Source organism: Protopterus annectens, chromosome 3.part0 (genome assembly GCF_019279795.1).
Source record: "Protopterus annectens isolate FY-2018-M chromosome 3.part0, PAN1.0, whole genome shotgun sequence".
Classification (NCBI taxonomy): Eukaryota; Metazoa; Chordata; order Ceratodontiformes; family Protopteridae; genus Protopterus; species Protopterus annectens.
Genome location: NC_056731.1, coordinates 1,246,601,716 through 1,246,618,718, shown reverse-complemented (window position 1 = coordinate 1,246,618,718; position 17,003 = coordinate 1,246,601,716). Strand labels below are relative to the sequence as shown.

General features: G+C 35.0%; 1 protein-coding gene across 1 annotated transcript in view; it reads right to left on the bottom strand.

Moving 5' to 3' along the window:
- The window catches only part of LOC122797031 (histamine H3 receptor-like), a 311,876-nt gene extending 297,350 nt beyond the window's left edge, over nt 1-14,526 (bottom strand). Inside the window, exon 1 of the mRNA XM_044065804.1 lies at nt 14,253-14,526. Within this exon, the coding sequence (XP_043921739.1) occupies nt 14,253-14,526 (274 nt within the window). The remainder of the gene's footprint in view (nt 1-14,252) is intronic.
- Between the last annotated feature and the right edge of the window lie 2,477 nt (nt 14,527-17,003).

The following is a 17,003-nucleotide window of genomic DNA, read 5'->3' as shown; positions in this document are numbered from 1 at the left end:
ATATCCATCCTACTAAATAGAACCATTAATGAAGGTATCATCCCAGATATTTGGAAGGTCTCCCATATCATCCCACTTCATAAAGGTGGAAAATCCACTGACTATTCTAACTACAGACCAATAGCTCTTCTTTCACCCTTAGCTAAAGTCATGGAAAAATGTATTCACCATCAGTTACTTAACCACTTAATGAAACACAATATTTTGGCTACTTGCCAACATGGCTTTAGGCCATTTCACAGCACCACCACCGCCCTTCTATCCTTCACTGATACCATCAATAAAAAACGTAATAACAGCACCCTCTCTTCTGCTCTCTTCATCGACTTGTCAAAGGCTTTTGATATGGTCAACCATCCCCTACTGATAAATACCCTTGAACTTCTGGCTCTCGACCCCCCAGCTATTCAATGGTTCAAATCTTACCTTAACAATAGGCAACAAGCAGTTGTCTGGCAAAATAAACTATCATCCCTTCTACCAGTCTCCATAGGAGTCCCCAGGGCTCAATTCTAGGACCTCTTCTTTTTTCTCTCTTTATCAACGACCTTCACATTGCAGTCCCTGAGGCCACCTGTATTCAATATGCCGATGATTCCACACTTATATGCTCCGCTAGCTCCACCTCTGACCTCCACTACATAACCCAAAGGGTATTTAACATGGTTGAAGAATGGTTCCTAAAACGTTGCCTTCTTCTCAATGCCAAAAAAACCAAGCTGCTACTATTTCCACCTACCAATAGGTTCCCACCTATTGATCTCTCTATTGTATCTAGCAAAGGCACCCTGATAACACCTGAACAATCTACCAAACTGCTAGAAGTGACTATCGACAACAACCTCTCCTATGATATTCACATTAACAACACCATACAAGCAGTGAACAGAAAAATTGGTTCCTTATACAGAATCAAACCTTTCCTTACTCCTCAAGCCAGAACCACCATTGCCCACTCTCACTTAATCTCTACACTTCTCTATGCTTCATCTATTTATACTAATTTAAAAAGAACTAACCTCCAAAAAATTTCTCATGCCTATAACAATATCGCCAGGTTTGCTACCAGCAACCCATACAAGACACACCATTGTCTTAATCTTAAGCAACTCAACTGGCTTGAATTACCTAACTTACTAACATTTTCCCAACTCATCATTGCTCATAAAATCTTTTATCAACCTAAAATACTCCAATTCTCACTAACCTTATCACCCCATACACAAATCTAACTTCACTTCGTTCCTCTACTAGATTACTTGTCTGTACTATGAAGTCTAATAACTTGTCAGGTGATAGCATTTTCTCAAACACTGTTGGTAAACACTGGAACCTCCTACCAACAGACCTAACTCAAATACCATCCCTTTCTCTCTTTAAACTAAGACTCAAACTTCACCTAAAATCTCACTGGATATGCCCCTGCACAAACCCTGACTAACTGCTTCCTCTTTCACTTCTATCTTCCTACTCCCTAGGGTCCACTTTGACCCTTTACCCCACTAATGTAGATTACTGATCTCATTTCTTTGCTCTCTGACTTCTCCTCTCTTCTACCTACTTCCTCTTCAACCTTCCTATTTCTCTCCTGTTTACAAAGGTTTGCATAGAATTTTAATATTTACAAAAAAAAAAAAAGAAAAAAAAACATTATTATTATTCTTTTTCTTTTGTTTGATCAATTTACTTATTTTTTTCCCTCCATACTCTGATTTTCAATGTTTAAAATTGCTAATGTAATTTTCAATATTAATCTTTATTTTGTATAAATGTTTTGTCTGGAGCTTTTCTCCCCGGGCCTCTACTGAAAATGGACATGTATCCAGTTAGACTAGCCTGGTCAACAAATGTAAAATAAAATAAATAAATAAATAAATAAATAAATAAAGATCTAAAATATTTTTGAGATAGCATAGAAGAATAATAAAGTAAAAGTGTTAGTGAATGGATGGTTAATTCAGGAAATAGACAAGGATGTCCTGTGAATAATATTGTATTTGCATTAATTATGAACACAGTGGTTAATAAATTAAATATGTCATTGAAGATAGCAGAATATAGGACTTCAGAAGGAATTAGAATACCAGTCATGTTCACATATGCAGATGATGTAGTATTAGTAACAAAGAATAAACAATGGATGAAGAAAGTTAAAATACTTAATAGTCAGTTGAAAGCCATAAGTATAAATATAAATAGAGATAAGTGCAGACTACTGGGGAAGAAGGCAAAACAGAGAATATTCAATTTAACATGAAGGAAATAAAAAAACTATTAGCTATAACTTTTGGAAATGAAACAGTAAAAATAAAGCAATAGAAGATATAATAAAAAATTGAGGAATATGTGTTTATTTTGGAGAACTTATAAGTTATCACATGCAAAAAGTATATTTAATGAATTCTGTTTTATTAGGAAAAATGGCATATTTAGCAAATGTTTTCATGGATCATATAAAATATGAAAAAGAACTCAAGGCAATCATATTTTTATTCAAATGGGGGTCTGGACTGAACCTTGTAAAAAGAGGAATATTATATGTTAAAAAGAAAAAGGAGGGGAATTGGGATAAATAAATCAGTGGTGTATGCAGCATCACAGAATTTACATAAAGTGCTAATGTGAATAAAAGAGGGAAATATTTCATTAATGTGTGATAATGAAAGAAAAAGATAAAACAATATACAGATGTTGAATAAATTTAAAAGAGAAAGAATAGAGCTGAATGGGGAAATGAAACAATATCAAGAGAATATAATATTGTGGAAAATAATGGTAAGCTAAGTAGAAGAAAAAAGGAAAACATGGTATGTGAATATAATAGATAAATATTTTTGTATCTCTCCATGGGAAAAGTTGAGAAAAGAAAAATACAGGCATTAACTGGCTATTAGGACGACAGTTAATCCTAAATCCTAAAAAAACTAAATTATTGATCTTTCAACCAACTCACAAAAATCACCTTATTGATGTCTCCATAACATTTAAAAATGGTACTATCATTTCCCCAGACCCCCACACGAAATTGCTTGGAGTTACTATTGATAATAAACTGAAATTCGACATACATATCAACCTGTCCATCAAAACAGTAAACAAAAAATTAGGATCGCTCTATAGAATTAAAAACTTCCTAACACCAAGTACTAAAATCACCATTGCCCAAACACATTTGCTCTCCACCCTTCTTTATTCATCTGCAATATTCACCAATCTTAACAAAACCATACTTGATAAACTATCCAGCTCATATAATCATATAGCTAGATTTGCAGCAGGAACTCCATACAGGACCCATCACTGCACCAACCTCAAAAACCTAACATGGATTGAACTCCCCAACCTTGTTAGAATTACCCAACTTACTGAGGTATATAAAATTCTCAAAACCCCCAACAATTGTCCTTCACTTCAGAACCTAGTCCTTCTATACTCTAATCTTAACAGTCTACGTTCTGCAAACAGACCACTCATAAAGATGGTCAAAGCTTACAATACTGGAGGAGATGCACTCTTTCCAAACGCCGTTGGAAAAGTCTGGAACTCTCTTCCCACCAGTATTCTTTCCTCTACCTCTCTACCCCATTTCAAGAAACAACTGTTTCACCACTATCAGATGCACTGGCTTTGCCAATGCTCATCTCCTGACTGACAATTCCTAGTCTCTATTATCTACCTGAATTGTTCATTGTCTTCATTTTTTTTTATTTCCTTATATGCATTGTTAACAAATGAATTTTTGCAACCTGATTGTTTGTTTGATTTTTGACTGTTTCTCTCTCTGTAATATTATAATTTTGGAAATGTCTGTATTTTGTATAATGTTGGAGCTTTTCTCCCCGGGCCTCCGCTGAAAAAGGACATTGTATCCAGTCGGATTTTTTCCCGGTTAACAAATGTAAAATAAATAAAATAAATAAATAAATTAAAAGTTAGAAAATAAAGGTATGAAACACATGTAGAACACAGAGATTTTTATGGATATTATCCATAAAAATATTGCCAGTAAAAGCAAATATACCATATATAAAAATATAAGAATTTGTAATAATTGCTGTGGGTTGAAACAAAAGAACTTGTTTTCATAAAATGTAAAAGGGTAAAGAAATTATGAGAAAAGTTATACGAAGATAACTATTTGCAAAGTAATAAAAAAATGGAATTTTTTATTGGCTGTTATAGATTTTAAATGCAAGACACTACTGCTGCTGTGGTTTATTTTCTGATGAAGCTCTTGATTCCATTAAAAGAACAAAAGCACTCAACACTTGTTTGGCTCTGTGTTATTTTATGCTAGTCTAAGAAGTGTTTTTATTATAAATATGAATATGATGGAATATACGGAGTTTTTCTCCCCGGGCCTGAACTGAAAATGGGTCTCCGACCCAGTGTACTTTCCTGGTTAACAAATGTCAATAAATAAATAAACAAATATGGATATTATAGAAAAGGAAGAAGAGAATTTGTAACACAATTAGAGAGAAAAAAAATGTTTTATGCAATTTAGATTATATGGAATAAAAGACTTATTGAAACTACATTTAATGGACTATAGATATAGATATACATATAGATAGCAAATATATTAAAATATGATTATTAGCAAATATATATATAAAAAATAAGATTTTATGGGAAAAAGGGTGGGGTCATAAAGTGAATGTATATTTAAAGATGAAAATATAAATAGTAAATGAAGGAAAGCTAACTGTAGAAGAGTGTAAATAATTGTAAATAGTGTAATATATGTGAATAATGTAAATAATGTAAGCAACGTGTTTAATAACGGACCCCAACTTATTGCAATAGGTGACATGTGATCGTTCACATCCACCTATTCTATCACCAACTTAAGCAAATGAGACCTCTGTCTAGCATCTCATTTGATACAGCTTAAGCAGTGTATGAAAAGTAGTGCTGTTAGGAGAAAGGGCTTAAAGTATTCTAATGTGTATGGCTGGGGTTGGGGCAGGAGTAAGGGTATGTTAGCTCACATGACCCTAATTCAGATGTACTACCTCTAACCATACACCTGCTTCTAATCTCACCTCTTTTTGCATTACTAAAGCCCTTTTCCCTAATAGTAGCACAGAAGGACACATGACACCGGTAACATCCAAAAGATAGAACATTAAATCTATCCCCTTACCTAGATATTTCTGTAACTCTTCTTCTTCTTCTTTCGGCTTTTCCTGGTTAGGAGTCACCACAGTGGATCACCTGTCCGCTCATGATTGGCAGTGGAGTTTTACGGTGTCGAGTTGCCAGCCCAGCCCCCAACCTTCCACAGAAGGCACACACTCACACCTGGGGCCAATTTAGAGTGTCCAATCCACCTACAGCATGTCTTTGGGATGTGGGAGGAAACCGGAGCAACTGGAGGAAACCCATGCAACCACAGGGAGGACATGCAGACTCCGCACAGAAGGCACCCCACCCGAGGATCGAATTGGAGAACCTTTTGCTGTGAGGTGGCAACACTAACCGCTGCAGCACCGTGGCTGCCCATTCTCTAATTCTGACCTGTAAATACTTGCACATAGATGCTAACTAATATAATGCAATCTTGGACATCTTCGTAATTATCTCCTTTTCAGTCAGACATTCATTTTCCTGATGACAGCTTCAGGTGATTCATTCTCAATTGGTCAGTGCACTCTATATTGTAATGAGTCTATGACAGATGTTCAAAGTATCAAAATTTTAAATACCTGCCATGGCACTAAAACTGCTTGAATCACAAAATAACTGAATATACTTAAATCAAGTCATGAATATGCAAATAAAATAACATTTTTTTTAGGAGGGCAAAAATATGTCAAGGCTCTATTGGTTATGTATCATAGATTGGGTTCTGACCAACTGTCTTAATCAATGTAAACTAACTCTATTTATATTTATATAGAGAGAGAGAAGAAAGAAAAGATGCATCATGCTCTCTCTCTCTCTCTATATATATATATATATATTTTTTATATTTATATATATATATATATATATATATATATATATATATATATATATAGATATAGATATATATATATGAATATATATATATATATATATATATATATATATATATATATATATATATATATATATATATATATACATATATATATATATATATATATATATATATATATATATATATATATATATATAGATATAGATATATATATATATATATATATATATAAACATACATATATGTATATATATATATATATATATATATATATATATATATATATATATATATATATATATATATATATATATATATATATATATATATATATATATATATATATATATATATATATATATGGGTTCACTTTATAATTTAGAAATACTGAAATAGCGAATTTCAGTATTTTGAAATCATGAAGTCGAAAACTGAAAATCGCGAAAGTGCATAATCAGGAATTCAAATATCTCGAATTCATGGTTATGGCTTACGGTACGTAACGTGCAGTGTTGGGAGTGTATCGTGTATGGATGTAGGTGCAATTGAAGGTAAGTGAGTGTTTTTTAAGGGTTATGTGTGGATGTATGTAAATGTGTGATGTTTGTGTGTGTGCGAGGGACTGTGAAATGTGTGGGTGTGTGTTTCCTTTTTGTGTCTGTGCTATCTCAGAGTTAGTATATATAAGTAGGGGGGTGTGGGGGGCGCAACCTACATGTAGTGTAGGTTTCTTTGCTTGTATTTTTGTGTTTGTGTGTGTTTTGTTTGTTGTAGTGTGGGTTGGACGATGTATGTGTTGTGTATGGTTTGTATGTGTTTGTGATTGTGCGCTTCGCGATTGTGTGCTGTCGGGAATATTGGTGTTCGACTTTATGACTTTGAAATACTGAAATTCAGTATTTCAGTATTTCAAAATTATAAAGTGAATCCATATATATATATATATATATATATATATATATATATATATATATGTATGTATTTAGCGTCTTTATTAGAACATCAAAGTTTCAAAACTTCGAATGTTCTAATATTGACCCCTGTTCAGCGAACGCTTACAACATCGAACATACAGAACAGTGAATTTTTTCCTAGGGAAATAATTTGCTGTTCCAAAACACATACCCACAACACAAGCACACCAATCAAAAAGCAATCCACACGCATACACCTAAAACCTACATCTAACCCTACACTAAACTGTACATACACCACTAACTACCCACTTACCTTAACCCAAACCCTAACCCTAAGGTCCGTCACTGTCACACACTCACCTCACCCGCACCCTAACCCTCACGTCCACACAATCGCACACTTACCTTACCCGCACCCTAACCCTAACTCACCTAACCTGTGCCCAATTGTACACTTACCTGAACCCAACCCGTAACTTTCCACCACAGCGCTGAAAATAGCGACGTGACATAAACGGACAACCAAATTCTTTCCCTTGGAAAAAATTTGGTTTTCTGTAGCTTCACTATTTACAGCATTCATTGAACAGGGGTCGATATTAGAACATTCGAAGTTTTGAAACTTTGATGTTCTAATATAGACCCTGTATATACATATACATTTAGATATATATATATGTATATATACATATATATATATATATATATATATATATATATAGAGAGAGAGAGAGAGAGAGAGAGGGAGAAAGATAGAGAAAGAGAGATGTAAAGTAAAAAGCAATCTGCAAAATCAAAACTTATTAGAATATGAACCTCATGAACCTAACTGGTTCTTCTTTGTATTGAGCAATATTGGTTTACAATCCAAAGATCACTACAGCATTGTGACTCTTGTAAATTTTCTTATATTAAAACACCATGATTCTACTCACTAGATTATTTGAGGCAGGATAACCTATGAGGAATAACCCATCTGTGCATCTCTAGATTAATAAAGATTTTCCCTGACATCCCCTTAGTGAATGGAAAATTGCATGAATAGCAGTGTTTAGGGTTAAATCAATGGACCAGATTCAATAAAGCCTACACTAAGTGTACACTGTTTCGAGTTTACAGACAACACAGACATAACTTACACCTTCGTCCTCCTAATTCTAGTTTTCCTGCTGATATTCTTGCAGGTTTAAATATTGACAGAGATTCATAAAGGTTAACACTAAGTGTAGACTATATGTGCACTTAGTGCAATCTTTCTGAGTGACTAAAAAGCACAAAATATGTGATAAGAATTTTATTGAATACTTATTGTGTACACTTAGTGTAGGCTTTATTAAACCTGGCCCGTCTATACTCTGACTTTTAGGTGATTGGAAATTAAAGAAGTCCTTTCTCTAAATACAGCTACCTTATAGTATGATGATAGCCCTTTCTTATTATACCAACATATTTGTGGTGCTGCGGTAGCGTTGTCACATCACAGTAAGACATTGTCCTGTTCGATTCTCAGCTAGAGCGTCTTCTGTGTGGAGACATGCATGAATGAGCGTACCTTTGTTGAAGGTTGTGCATTAGGGACGGCAACTTGGAATGTAAAAATCTACTGCCAATCATTAGTGGACCGGAGTTCCGCTGTGGCGACCCCTAACCGAGAAAAGCCGAAAGACACAACAACAACATCCTGCCATAAGTTTTCATATTCTGTACTGTGTCCTTAATTTAGGTAATACTGATCAATGCCTTCTTTTATTGTAGGTCTTATGATTTTATTATACACTGAATTTCTGCCAGGTGATGTTAATAATTAACTCAAATGTAATGCTTTCAAGGTAAAATGTCTGCTTATTCCCCTAACAGCTAAGTGCTGCACCTCTGGTGAAGTCTTCCAGGTTCTCAACTGCATTTGATAATCTGCATACATAATCAGTTTACCAGATCCAGTCATTTGTGAAATCGAATGCTTGCTTATTCCCCTAAATCCAAATTATTGCTGTACTGATGAACTATTTCATATCAAGTTGCATCAGTCGTATTTGATCATGGACATGCACAGCCAGTTTGAGTCAATTTAAGATCATAGAAATTCATGCAGCTGTTTATCCACTGTCCTTATTTAAAACTTAGGCATTGTAACAAACCTGAATGCATCAGATGGACTTAGGATATTAGTTTGGCTCTGTCAAACAAGGTCTGCACAGTATTCCTCTGTGCAGACATTGCTTGTCCCTGTATCCTAGCGTGTATCCTGAACATGTGTAGGAATGAGCAAGCTCACAGGGAATAGCATAGTAGGCCCTCTTGTCTACAAACATACACATTAATTCAGTAGGGAGAATTTACTGACAGAAGAAAAATATCATCTCTACCAGGATTGTGGCTATGCCATAATAGGTATTTTTCTGTTCTAGTGATGGGAAATGAAATGGCTTGGTTGGGCTTGATGGTTTTCAGGCATGATGTAAAAACTACACACACACACACACACACACACACACACACAGTAAAGAATTAGCCTCTTGTCTCTGTTAAAGCTTACTTTCACTAAACAGGATTTAACATACACAGGTTTGGAAAAGATCAGCCCAACAGTTGTCTTTCCTGTATAGGCTTCAGGGATTTCTTCCAATCTTCATACATCGGAGACAACGTCTAGCCTGGTTGCTCCCTTCAGAAGTAGTTTCCTTTAAGATTCTATGGCAAGATCCATTCTCAACTCAGGACTCAAGAAAGCAGGAAATCAGGCAGCTGCCTCTTTTCTCTGTCATTTATATTTCCCAAAAAATAATGTTTATTGTTGAGAAATACCTGCCTACTTGAGCTGTAGTAATATTAGAGTTACAGTGTTTTTGAGGCACAGCAGCCTCTGCAGTCACCGTTATACCACATCCAAACCAATGGAGATCCACTGGACTGATGGATGGGTACATGAGACACCCACTGAACTTAATGTAACTAAAGCTTCGGTGAAGTTTAATCAAAAATGTTATGGCTGGAGGGTTAATGCACAATCAGATTGCTAGGAATTACCGAGCTGTTTTCTCTACAGCTATTAAAGAGAAGCATGGCTCATATCAAAATGTATTTATTTTTATTTTTTATTTTTATTTTACATTTGTTTACTGGAAAAGTCCGACTTGAACAAGGTCCATTTACAGTGGAAGGCCGAGGAGGAAAGCTCAATAACATAACAGTACAAATACAACAAATGACAAATGACAAAAAAAAATTTCTGTACAGAGGCATATATACAATCAGAGCTCCATGTCTTTATATGATAACACATAATCTACGAATGACAGAAAATCTCTTCCTAGGAAGTAGTATTTGAGGATAGAAAAGGCCCACTTGATTGTTAGATACCATCTCTTTCTATTGATGAACAGCATTTTGTATTGTTGAATTTTCAGCTTATGAGGCAGACGGTATGTTTCTTACCTGCCACCTCCTGGGACAGCACCTCGCTGTATGTACCAGAAACATTTCAGAGAAAAAATAGGCTACCAATATAGCTTCTGAACACAGTCAACATAACATTTCCTAAAGGCATTTTTCAACTTCATTTGTCCATTGATTTTTCCATTAATGGAGCCCTACCTTTGGTTAGGTCATTTAGGAGGCAAGTGGTGGCAGTTGCGCCTAGGACAAATTTGTGATAATACCTCATCAAGTCTAGAAAGGGCTTAACTTGCTTTTTAATAGTGGATGTAAGTGAGTTCTCAACTGCTTTCAACTTTTCAGCCTGGAGTTTTAAAGCTGCTCTGCCTAACGGGCTTCTTATATTCCTAACATGATCTATAGGTAGTTACAAAAGACTACTGAGGAGCCTAGCCCAATTTATAAACTACCTTAAAACACTATCTGTTTAAGTGACTCGCTCAAAATGACATAGCATGCAAATGAAAACTACAAAAAGTAGCTCATTAACAACTCATAGCCATAATCCTGTATTATACCTGCCTGAATAACTGTCAGGTTTAGTTGTCAACTTAATTGTGTAGAAGGAATTAAAAAAAAGGCTTGGAATTTAGAGAGGGGAATTTCCCAGTCTTCAGGGAAGATGAAAATGTCATCCTGGTGGCATATCTGCTGTAAGTCAGAATCTTGCCCAAATGACATAGAATGTTGATAGGGCTCTATCAAATTAATTCATATACATGGGCAAAGAGATGTGTATCAGATTTAGAGATGCTACTTAACTCAACTAATATTGTAAAACCTTAAAGACCTATCAGGATTGTTTGTGCGCGTGTGTGCATGTGTGTGTGTGTGTGTGTGTGTGTGTGTGTGTGTGTGTGTGTGTGTGTGTGTGTGTGTGTGTGTATGCACAATGGAACTGATACACTCATTTTGGAGTTCTTCTGTGACCTCAAGTTTAAGCTTTTTCTGCAACTCTTCCTTGACTACTTGGCTTTGTGATTCTTGTACCAATTATGGTTTCAAATGAACTATTTCACAATTTACAATTTCTGCAATGTACTACATTATCGAGTTTCTGTTAGGCATGTCTGAAAATACGTCTTTATTCTTGAGTAAAAATCTTTGTCTTCCTGTTTTTCAGACATGGATAATGCTCTGACTGCATTAAGTTCAGTTCCTGTTGTGGAGTCTTCACGTCTGCAAACATACTTAATACAGAAACTTTCAGTTTCTTTCTAAGGTCCTAAACACTTATGTAATATAACAGTTCTGTTCTTCATTTCCCTGACTGTGTCATCTTTACTTCATTTACCTTTTTTACAATTTTAAAAGGCTCCTGACCATACCTCTCAACCTCTTACAGTAAGAAATCTGGACAAAGCCATTAAAAAGTGGTACAAATAGGGACAATTTTGCAATATTGCTCTTACAAACTTAGAAAGTTAATAGAATAACAAGTTTTGCATTAGCATGAATTTCTGAGTGGTATGAAATCTAAAACTCAAATGTCTGTCATTATTTTCTAACTTCAGTCATCAATGATTTGATGCTAATTTGCAAGAAAGCCACAATTTTATGAAAAACGGACCAAAAATATAAGGCAAAAATCTGGACATTCTGTAAGAATCTGTACAGTTGAGAGAATTTGTTTTCAGTGGGGGTACTAATATAAGTACTTTATTTCTTGGTTTGAATGTTATGAGATGACCATTTCTGTTGCATGATCTTTGTTGTGTCTTCTATACTCTCTCCATATGTTCTCTGAATTTCAATTGCTAACTTGTTCTTTAGGTCTAAAAAAAGGCTCTATCACACTTACAGCCAGGGTCTTTTCATTTTTCTTCTTCTCATAATTCTAACAAAGTTTAGCGTTGTTGCCATACAATTTAAGCAGTATGAATCCAGTTAAGGTTTAGAATACTTTTCTTACAGCAAGATTTGACAAGCTAGCTGGACGGTTCCAGTTCATTAAAATCTAGTTTGAATTCTGGCTTTTGCTTTATCCTTTTTTAAGTTACTGCCCAGAATGTGAATCTGCAGATTAATAAATATTATTTTCTAATGAGTGATTCTACTGCAGAGGATAGTATGGGCAAACATGCACAATGCAGAGCAAAAGTAAATGCCAGCTAAATACAGTAGTGCTCCTATCAAAATGTAATATACCAGCTATAACTCGTGAGAGGTAACCTTCTGGAGAATAGGTAAGAAGGGAAGAAATGCACAAAAAGACAAAATACAGGTGAGAACAGAAAAGGCTACTTAAAAAATCAGAAATGATTTTGTTTTCCAGACTAGTACATTGGCATAATAAAGTACTGAAAGAGCATGCAGAAAGACAAAAAAGAAGGTATTCAACTCAACTTTAAACAAAAAAAATGCCATGAGTTACAATCTTCTGTAGAATCTAAGCAATAAGACAGCAGCTATTCTGGGTAGAAATAAGCAAGGTCAGTCAGCTATGTTTTACATAAGTGATGTGACTGTGTTATCAAACTCATCTGAGTTCAAAGCTTTCAATGTCCATGGGATTTCAAGTAAAAACATAAAGGAATTCTGGGGAAAGGTTTTGAAATATGCCAACTATCATACTTGTATTCAACATGCTGTAAATATGATCAGTCATGAGACGTAACACTGTATATATACCTCAATCACTGCAGAAGCATGGTCAGTCCAAGGTCACAAAAACATGCAGGCATGGGTGAGCACCAAACTCAAACAAGGATGTAAAGCAGTACTGTAGAATTATTATGGGGTTGAAAGAATGCAGAGAAAGTCTTTTGTGTACCTTACTCATTCTGCAACATATTAAGGATATTAATATCCTAATTTAAGAGACAACTGAGGCATTTGAAGTCAGAGCACAATAAGTAATGCAATATATTACAGGTCCAAAACAATTTTCTCTGAATTTAGAATGGCACTAAGTATGAAATTCTTTTACAGATGTTTTCATTCTTTGTGTTTCCATATGTTTCCTGAAAAAAGTGGGAATAGTAATAAACTTGCTATCTCTCACAAGGTGCTATTTGGAATAATTGTTATTATTCATTAAAATAAATAGTTCTACATAAATTACCATGGAAACATTTAGTTTGACAGTTGGTGCTGAGGGGTTAAGGCTGTAAGCTGTAGCTCCTGTCTTACAGAGTCTGTTTCTCTCAGCCTATATTTGCCTAGTGTGTGACTATAAGCAAGTCTCTTAACCAAACACCGCCAAGAGGCAACTGAAAATTTGGGGTAGGATCCTCAGTGGCCCACTGGACTGTAAGCATAATAACTGCTCATATAACATATTAAAGTTATTTTGCAGTTTATACAACTAAATGTAGAACTCAAGTTAGATAAATTGTTAATTGCAAAATCATCACGTTAAAGAATAACTTAGGCATTTTTTTATTTCATACTGTTTTGCACACACACACACACACACACACACACACACACACACACACACACACACACACACACACACACACACACACACACACACACACACACACACACACACACATACACACTTTAATATTGAAGTGCTTTGCCATTTATTTATAACCAATTATCAAAAAATTAATATGACTAGATGATGTTAAAAGATAGCATGTTGTTAATTTTTATGGAGTTTAAAATATGCATGAATGGCAACAAGTTACTAAAAGAAACCCAGATATTCTAAAATGCGAAATTAAATGGTATCTATTTTATTTTAACAAGTACAGACCTATTAAATTTAGGTTTGAGAGGATGGCACACAGACTTTACAGAGAAGGCATCTCAGGTGGGAACCAATCAGAGAAAGAGTTGTTGTGATGTAGCATCGCAAAGTACTGTAAATGTTTAACTTAAATTCTTTCAGTCAAGTGCCAGTAGTTTCTGACTGAAGCACATATTCTTTTCTTATCAAATTCAAAAGAACATAATTCGGAATGAGAATAATTATGACTTACCTACCCAAAAGTCACATAGAGCCAGACTGAGAAGATACAAGTTACTCTGTGTTCTAAGTTTTTCATCTACCACAAAGGCAAGGAAAACCAAAGCATTTCCAAATGTTATTAAAACTGCTGCAGTTGCCATTATCACAACTACAACTATTGATGTTGCACCAGAAAACCGAGGAAGAAGAACAGTTTCAGGATAAAAACTGTCATTATAAGCTGAAGTAGATATGGAGGGAGCAGACAAAGTGCTTGAGTTAAATATGTCAGTTACTGTGTTCATAGCTAATTTTCAAAATTAATGTGAGTTATACAATATTAAATACATGTTTTATTATATGTGTTGTATTCACATAACATATTTAATTTTATAGTTACATAAAACATCTATGTCAATATCCAGTTATGCTCACAAATACTTTATGTTATTCTTTTTCTTGGTATTAGCATCTATATACTACAATCAATTTAATGTCTCTTTTATAATAATGTAGCCACTTCTTATTTTCCTGTAAGACTCCACCTTATGTGATTAAATGCTATTTGCAGTAATTATGTGCTTTACTTTAGCAATTTAGCTTTTGATTGATTGCAACTATTAAGTTAGAAAACATTAGAGGTGTAAGACATGGAGATGTTTGTCAGATACCACAGTGAGATGACTGAATATTTCACTGACAGGATTTTCACCCTTTAGATATATAGTAAACAGAGTTTATTTGAAGCAAGTACTACTCATACTGAAGGAAGGAATCAGCAGAACACTGACACTCAATTTTATTTCTTTATTTTATTTGATTTGTTGACAAGAGATGACTAGTGCAGCAGGACACTTTTAGACACCTTCTGGAAGGTTTAGTAAATTATAGATTGTTAAGTCAAGTAGAATGGCAGAATGTATATGTGGCACTGAATAAATATATGCCTACATAAACAAATGGGCTGAAATGTAAGCTTTGCCGAACATCCTTAGATTTCCAGGAGACTCTTGCTCAACTACCTACAGTCAATGTCTGATTAAGTCTCACCATTAGTAGGCTGGAATACTGGGATAGATTCATGAGTGCCTACATTTAGTGGCGCTATTGTATGCATGATAGGGCTTGATTTGGTATTCATTAAACAGCTCTGCACTTAGTAAAGAGCCTCAAAACAAAGGTAAGTGAGAGAATATACTAATGAAGGCATAAGCAGCTGAATTGCATGCTAATTGAACAATCCAACATGGCAGAGCTATTCAAGAATGTATAAAGTGAGCATGTACACTCGATGGTCCCTTTTGCCCTGAAATCCAAAACTCTTTGGAGTACAGGCACAACTAGACATTGAATGAGAAGGAGAAGTGTGTTAAGAAATGGTTTGACTTATTATGGACTGCATGATACAGAAATTGCAGAGTTATACAGAGTGGACAGGGCTACTCCAGAGGAAATATGCAACTACTGTGTCTCACAGCTGAGGTCCCAAGGAAAACATGGATAACTCATTCCAATGGAAACAAAGTTATGTATAGTTTTACATATAGTAGCTACAGGTACTTTCCAGAGACACAGACAAATGGGATATATTAGGGTGTCACAGGCCTCAGCTTTTAGAATCTTACATCAGTTTCTAAATCCAATACTACAGCATGCAGGAGATCATATCTGTTTCCCATGAACCCCAGAGGAAAGAGCAAGAACTAGGCAAGGTTGTTATATAATAAGACCTTTCCCTGGAGTTTTGAGTGCCATAGATTTTACACACATAGAAATAAAAAATCCCACCAGGTAACAATGAAGGGGGTACATTAGCAGGAAAGGAAACCTCTCTATAAACTGTTAGGTTGTCTGTAATGCCCAAGGGATCACTTTCAGTGTATGTGCACCAGAACCCCTGTCAGTTTTCACAACTCACATATATTGCACACCTGAGACCTGTACACTAGGTTTGCTATGGGTGACTTTCCACAAGGGCATCTAATAGGGGATGCAGGTTATGCACTGGAGCCTTGGCTCATGACACTCAAGAAAACCTACACAACCCTACTGAGCAAGGATACAATAGTGCCCATGCTCACACTACGAATATCATAGAAAATGTATTTGGCCTGCTAAAATCAAGGTTCCAGTGTCTAGACACATCAGGAGGTGCCCTGCAGTATGACCAGCCATCTCTGCCCAAATAAGAGGAAACGGATTTCACACACACTTATTATGTAAGTAAGGATCCTAAATGTATACAACAATTAAATGAAACTGATGCTTGAAAAAGTCCACAGCCTTTACTTAACCATGTAATGGATGCTAGCATCAGACAGAGACAACCACCAAGGACACATATTGTAGTTATAGTATTAAAAATGTTAACTGTGGAACCTGTAAAAAAAAGGTGCTGATGAACATGTAGTCTTGCTTAGCAGCATGCATACTCAGTGAGCACTACTGCTCATTGTGCTAACACTCTTAAATTGTGTAGACTTAGCACAAAGTATACACACTTGTTAATGAATCCTTGGGACTGTGTTTAACTAGCATTGGAAAAATCAACAATTGTACTTTTAACACAGAAGTGCCTATTCTTAGTTGTGCCAAGGATGCTTTATGTGGGATAGAGTGGGTCAATAGACTCCAGTATCAATAGTAAAATAACACCTAGATATCATTGTAAAAGTGTAGGTTTGGTGTCTGTAAACAAAAAGCACAACTCCAAATATATCCATTGCATAAAACACATATATAAACATTCAGAATTTAGCAGTCATTTGTAATTATCCTAGAA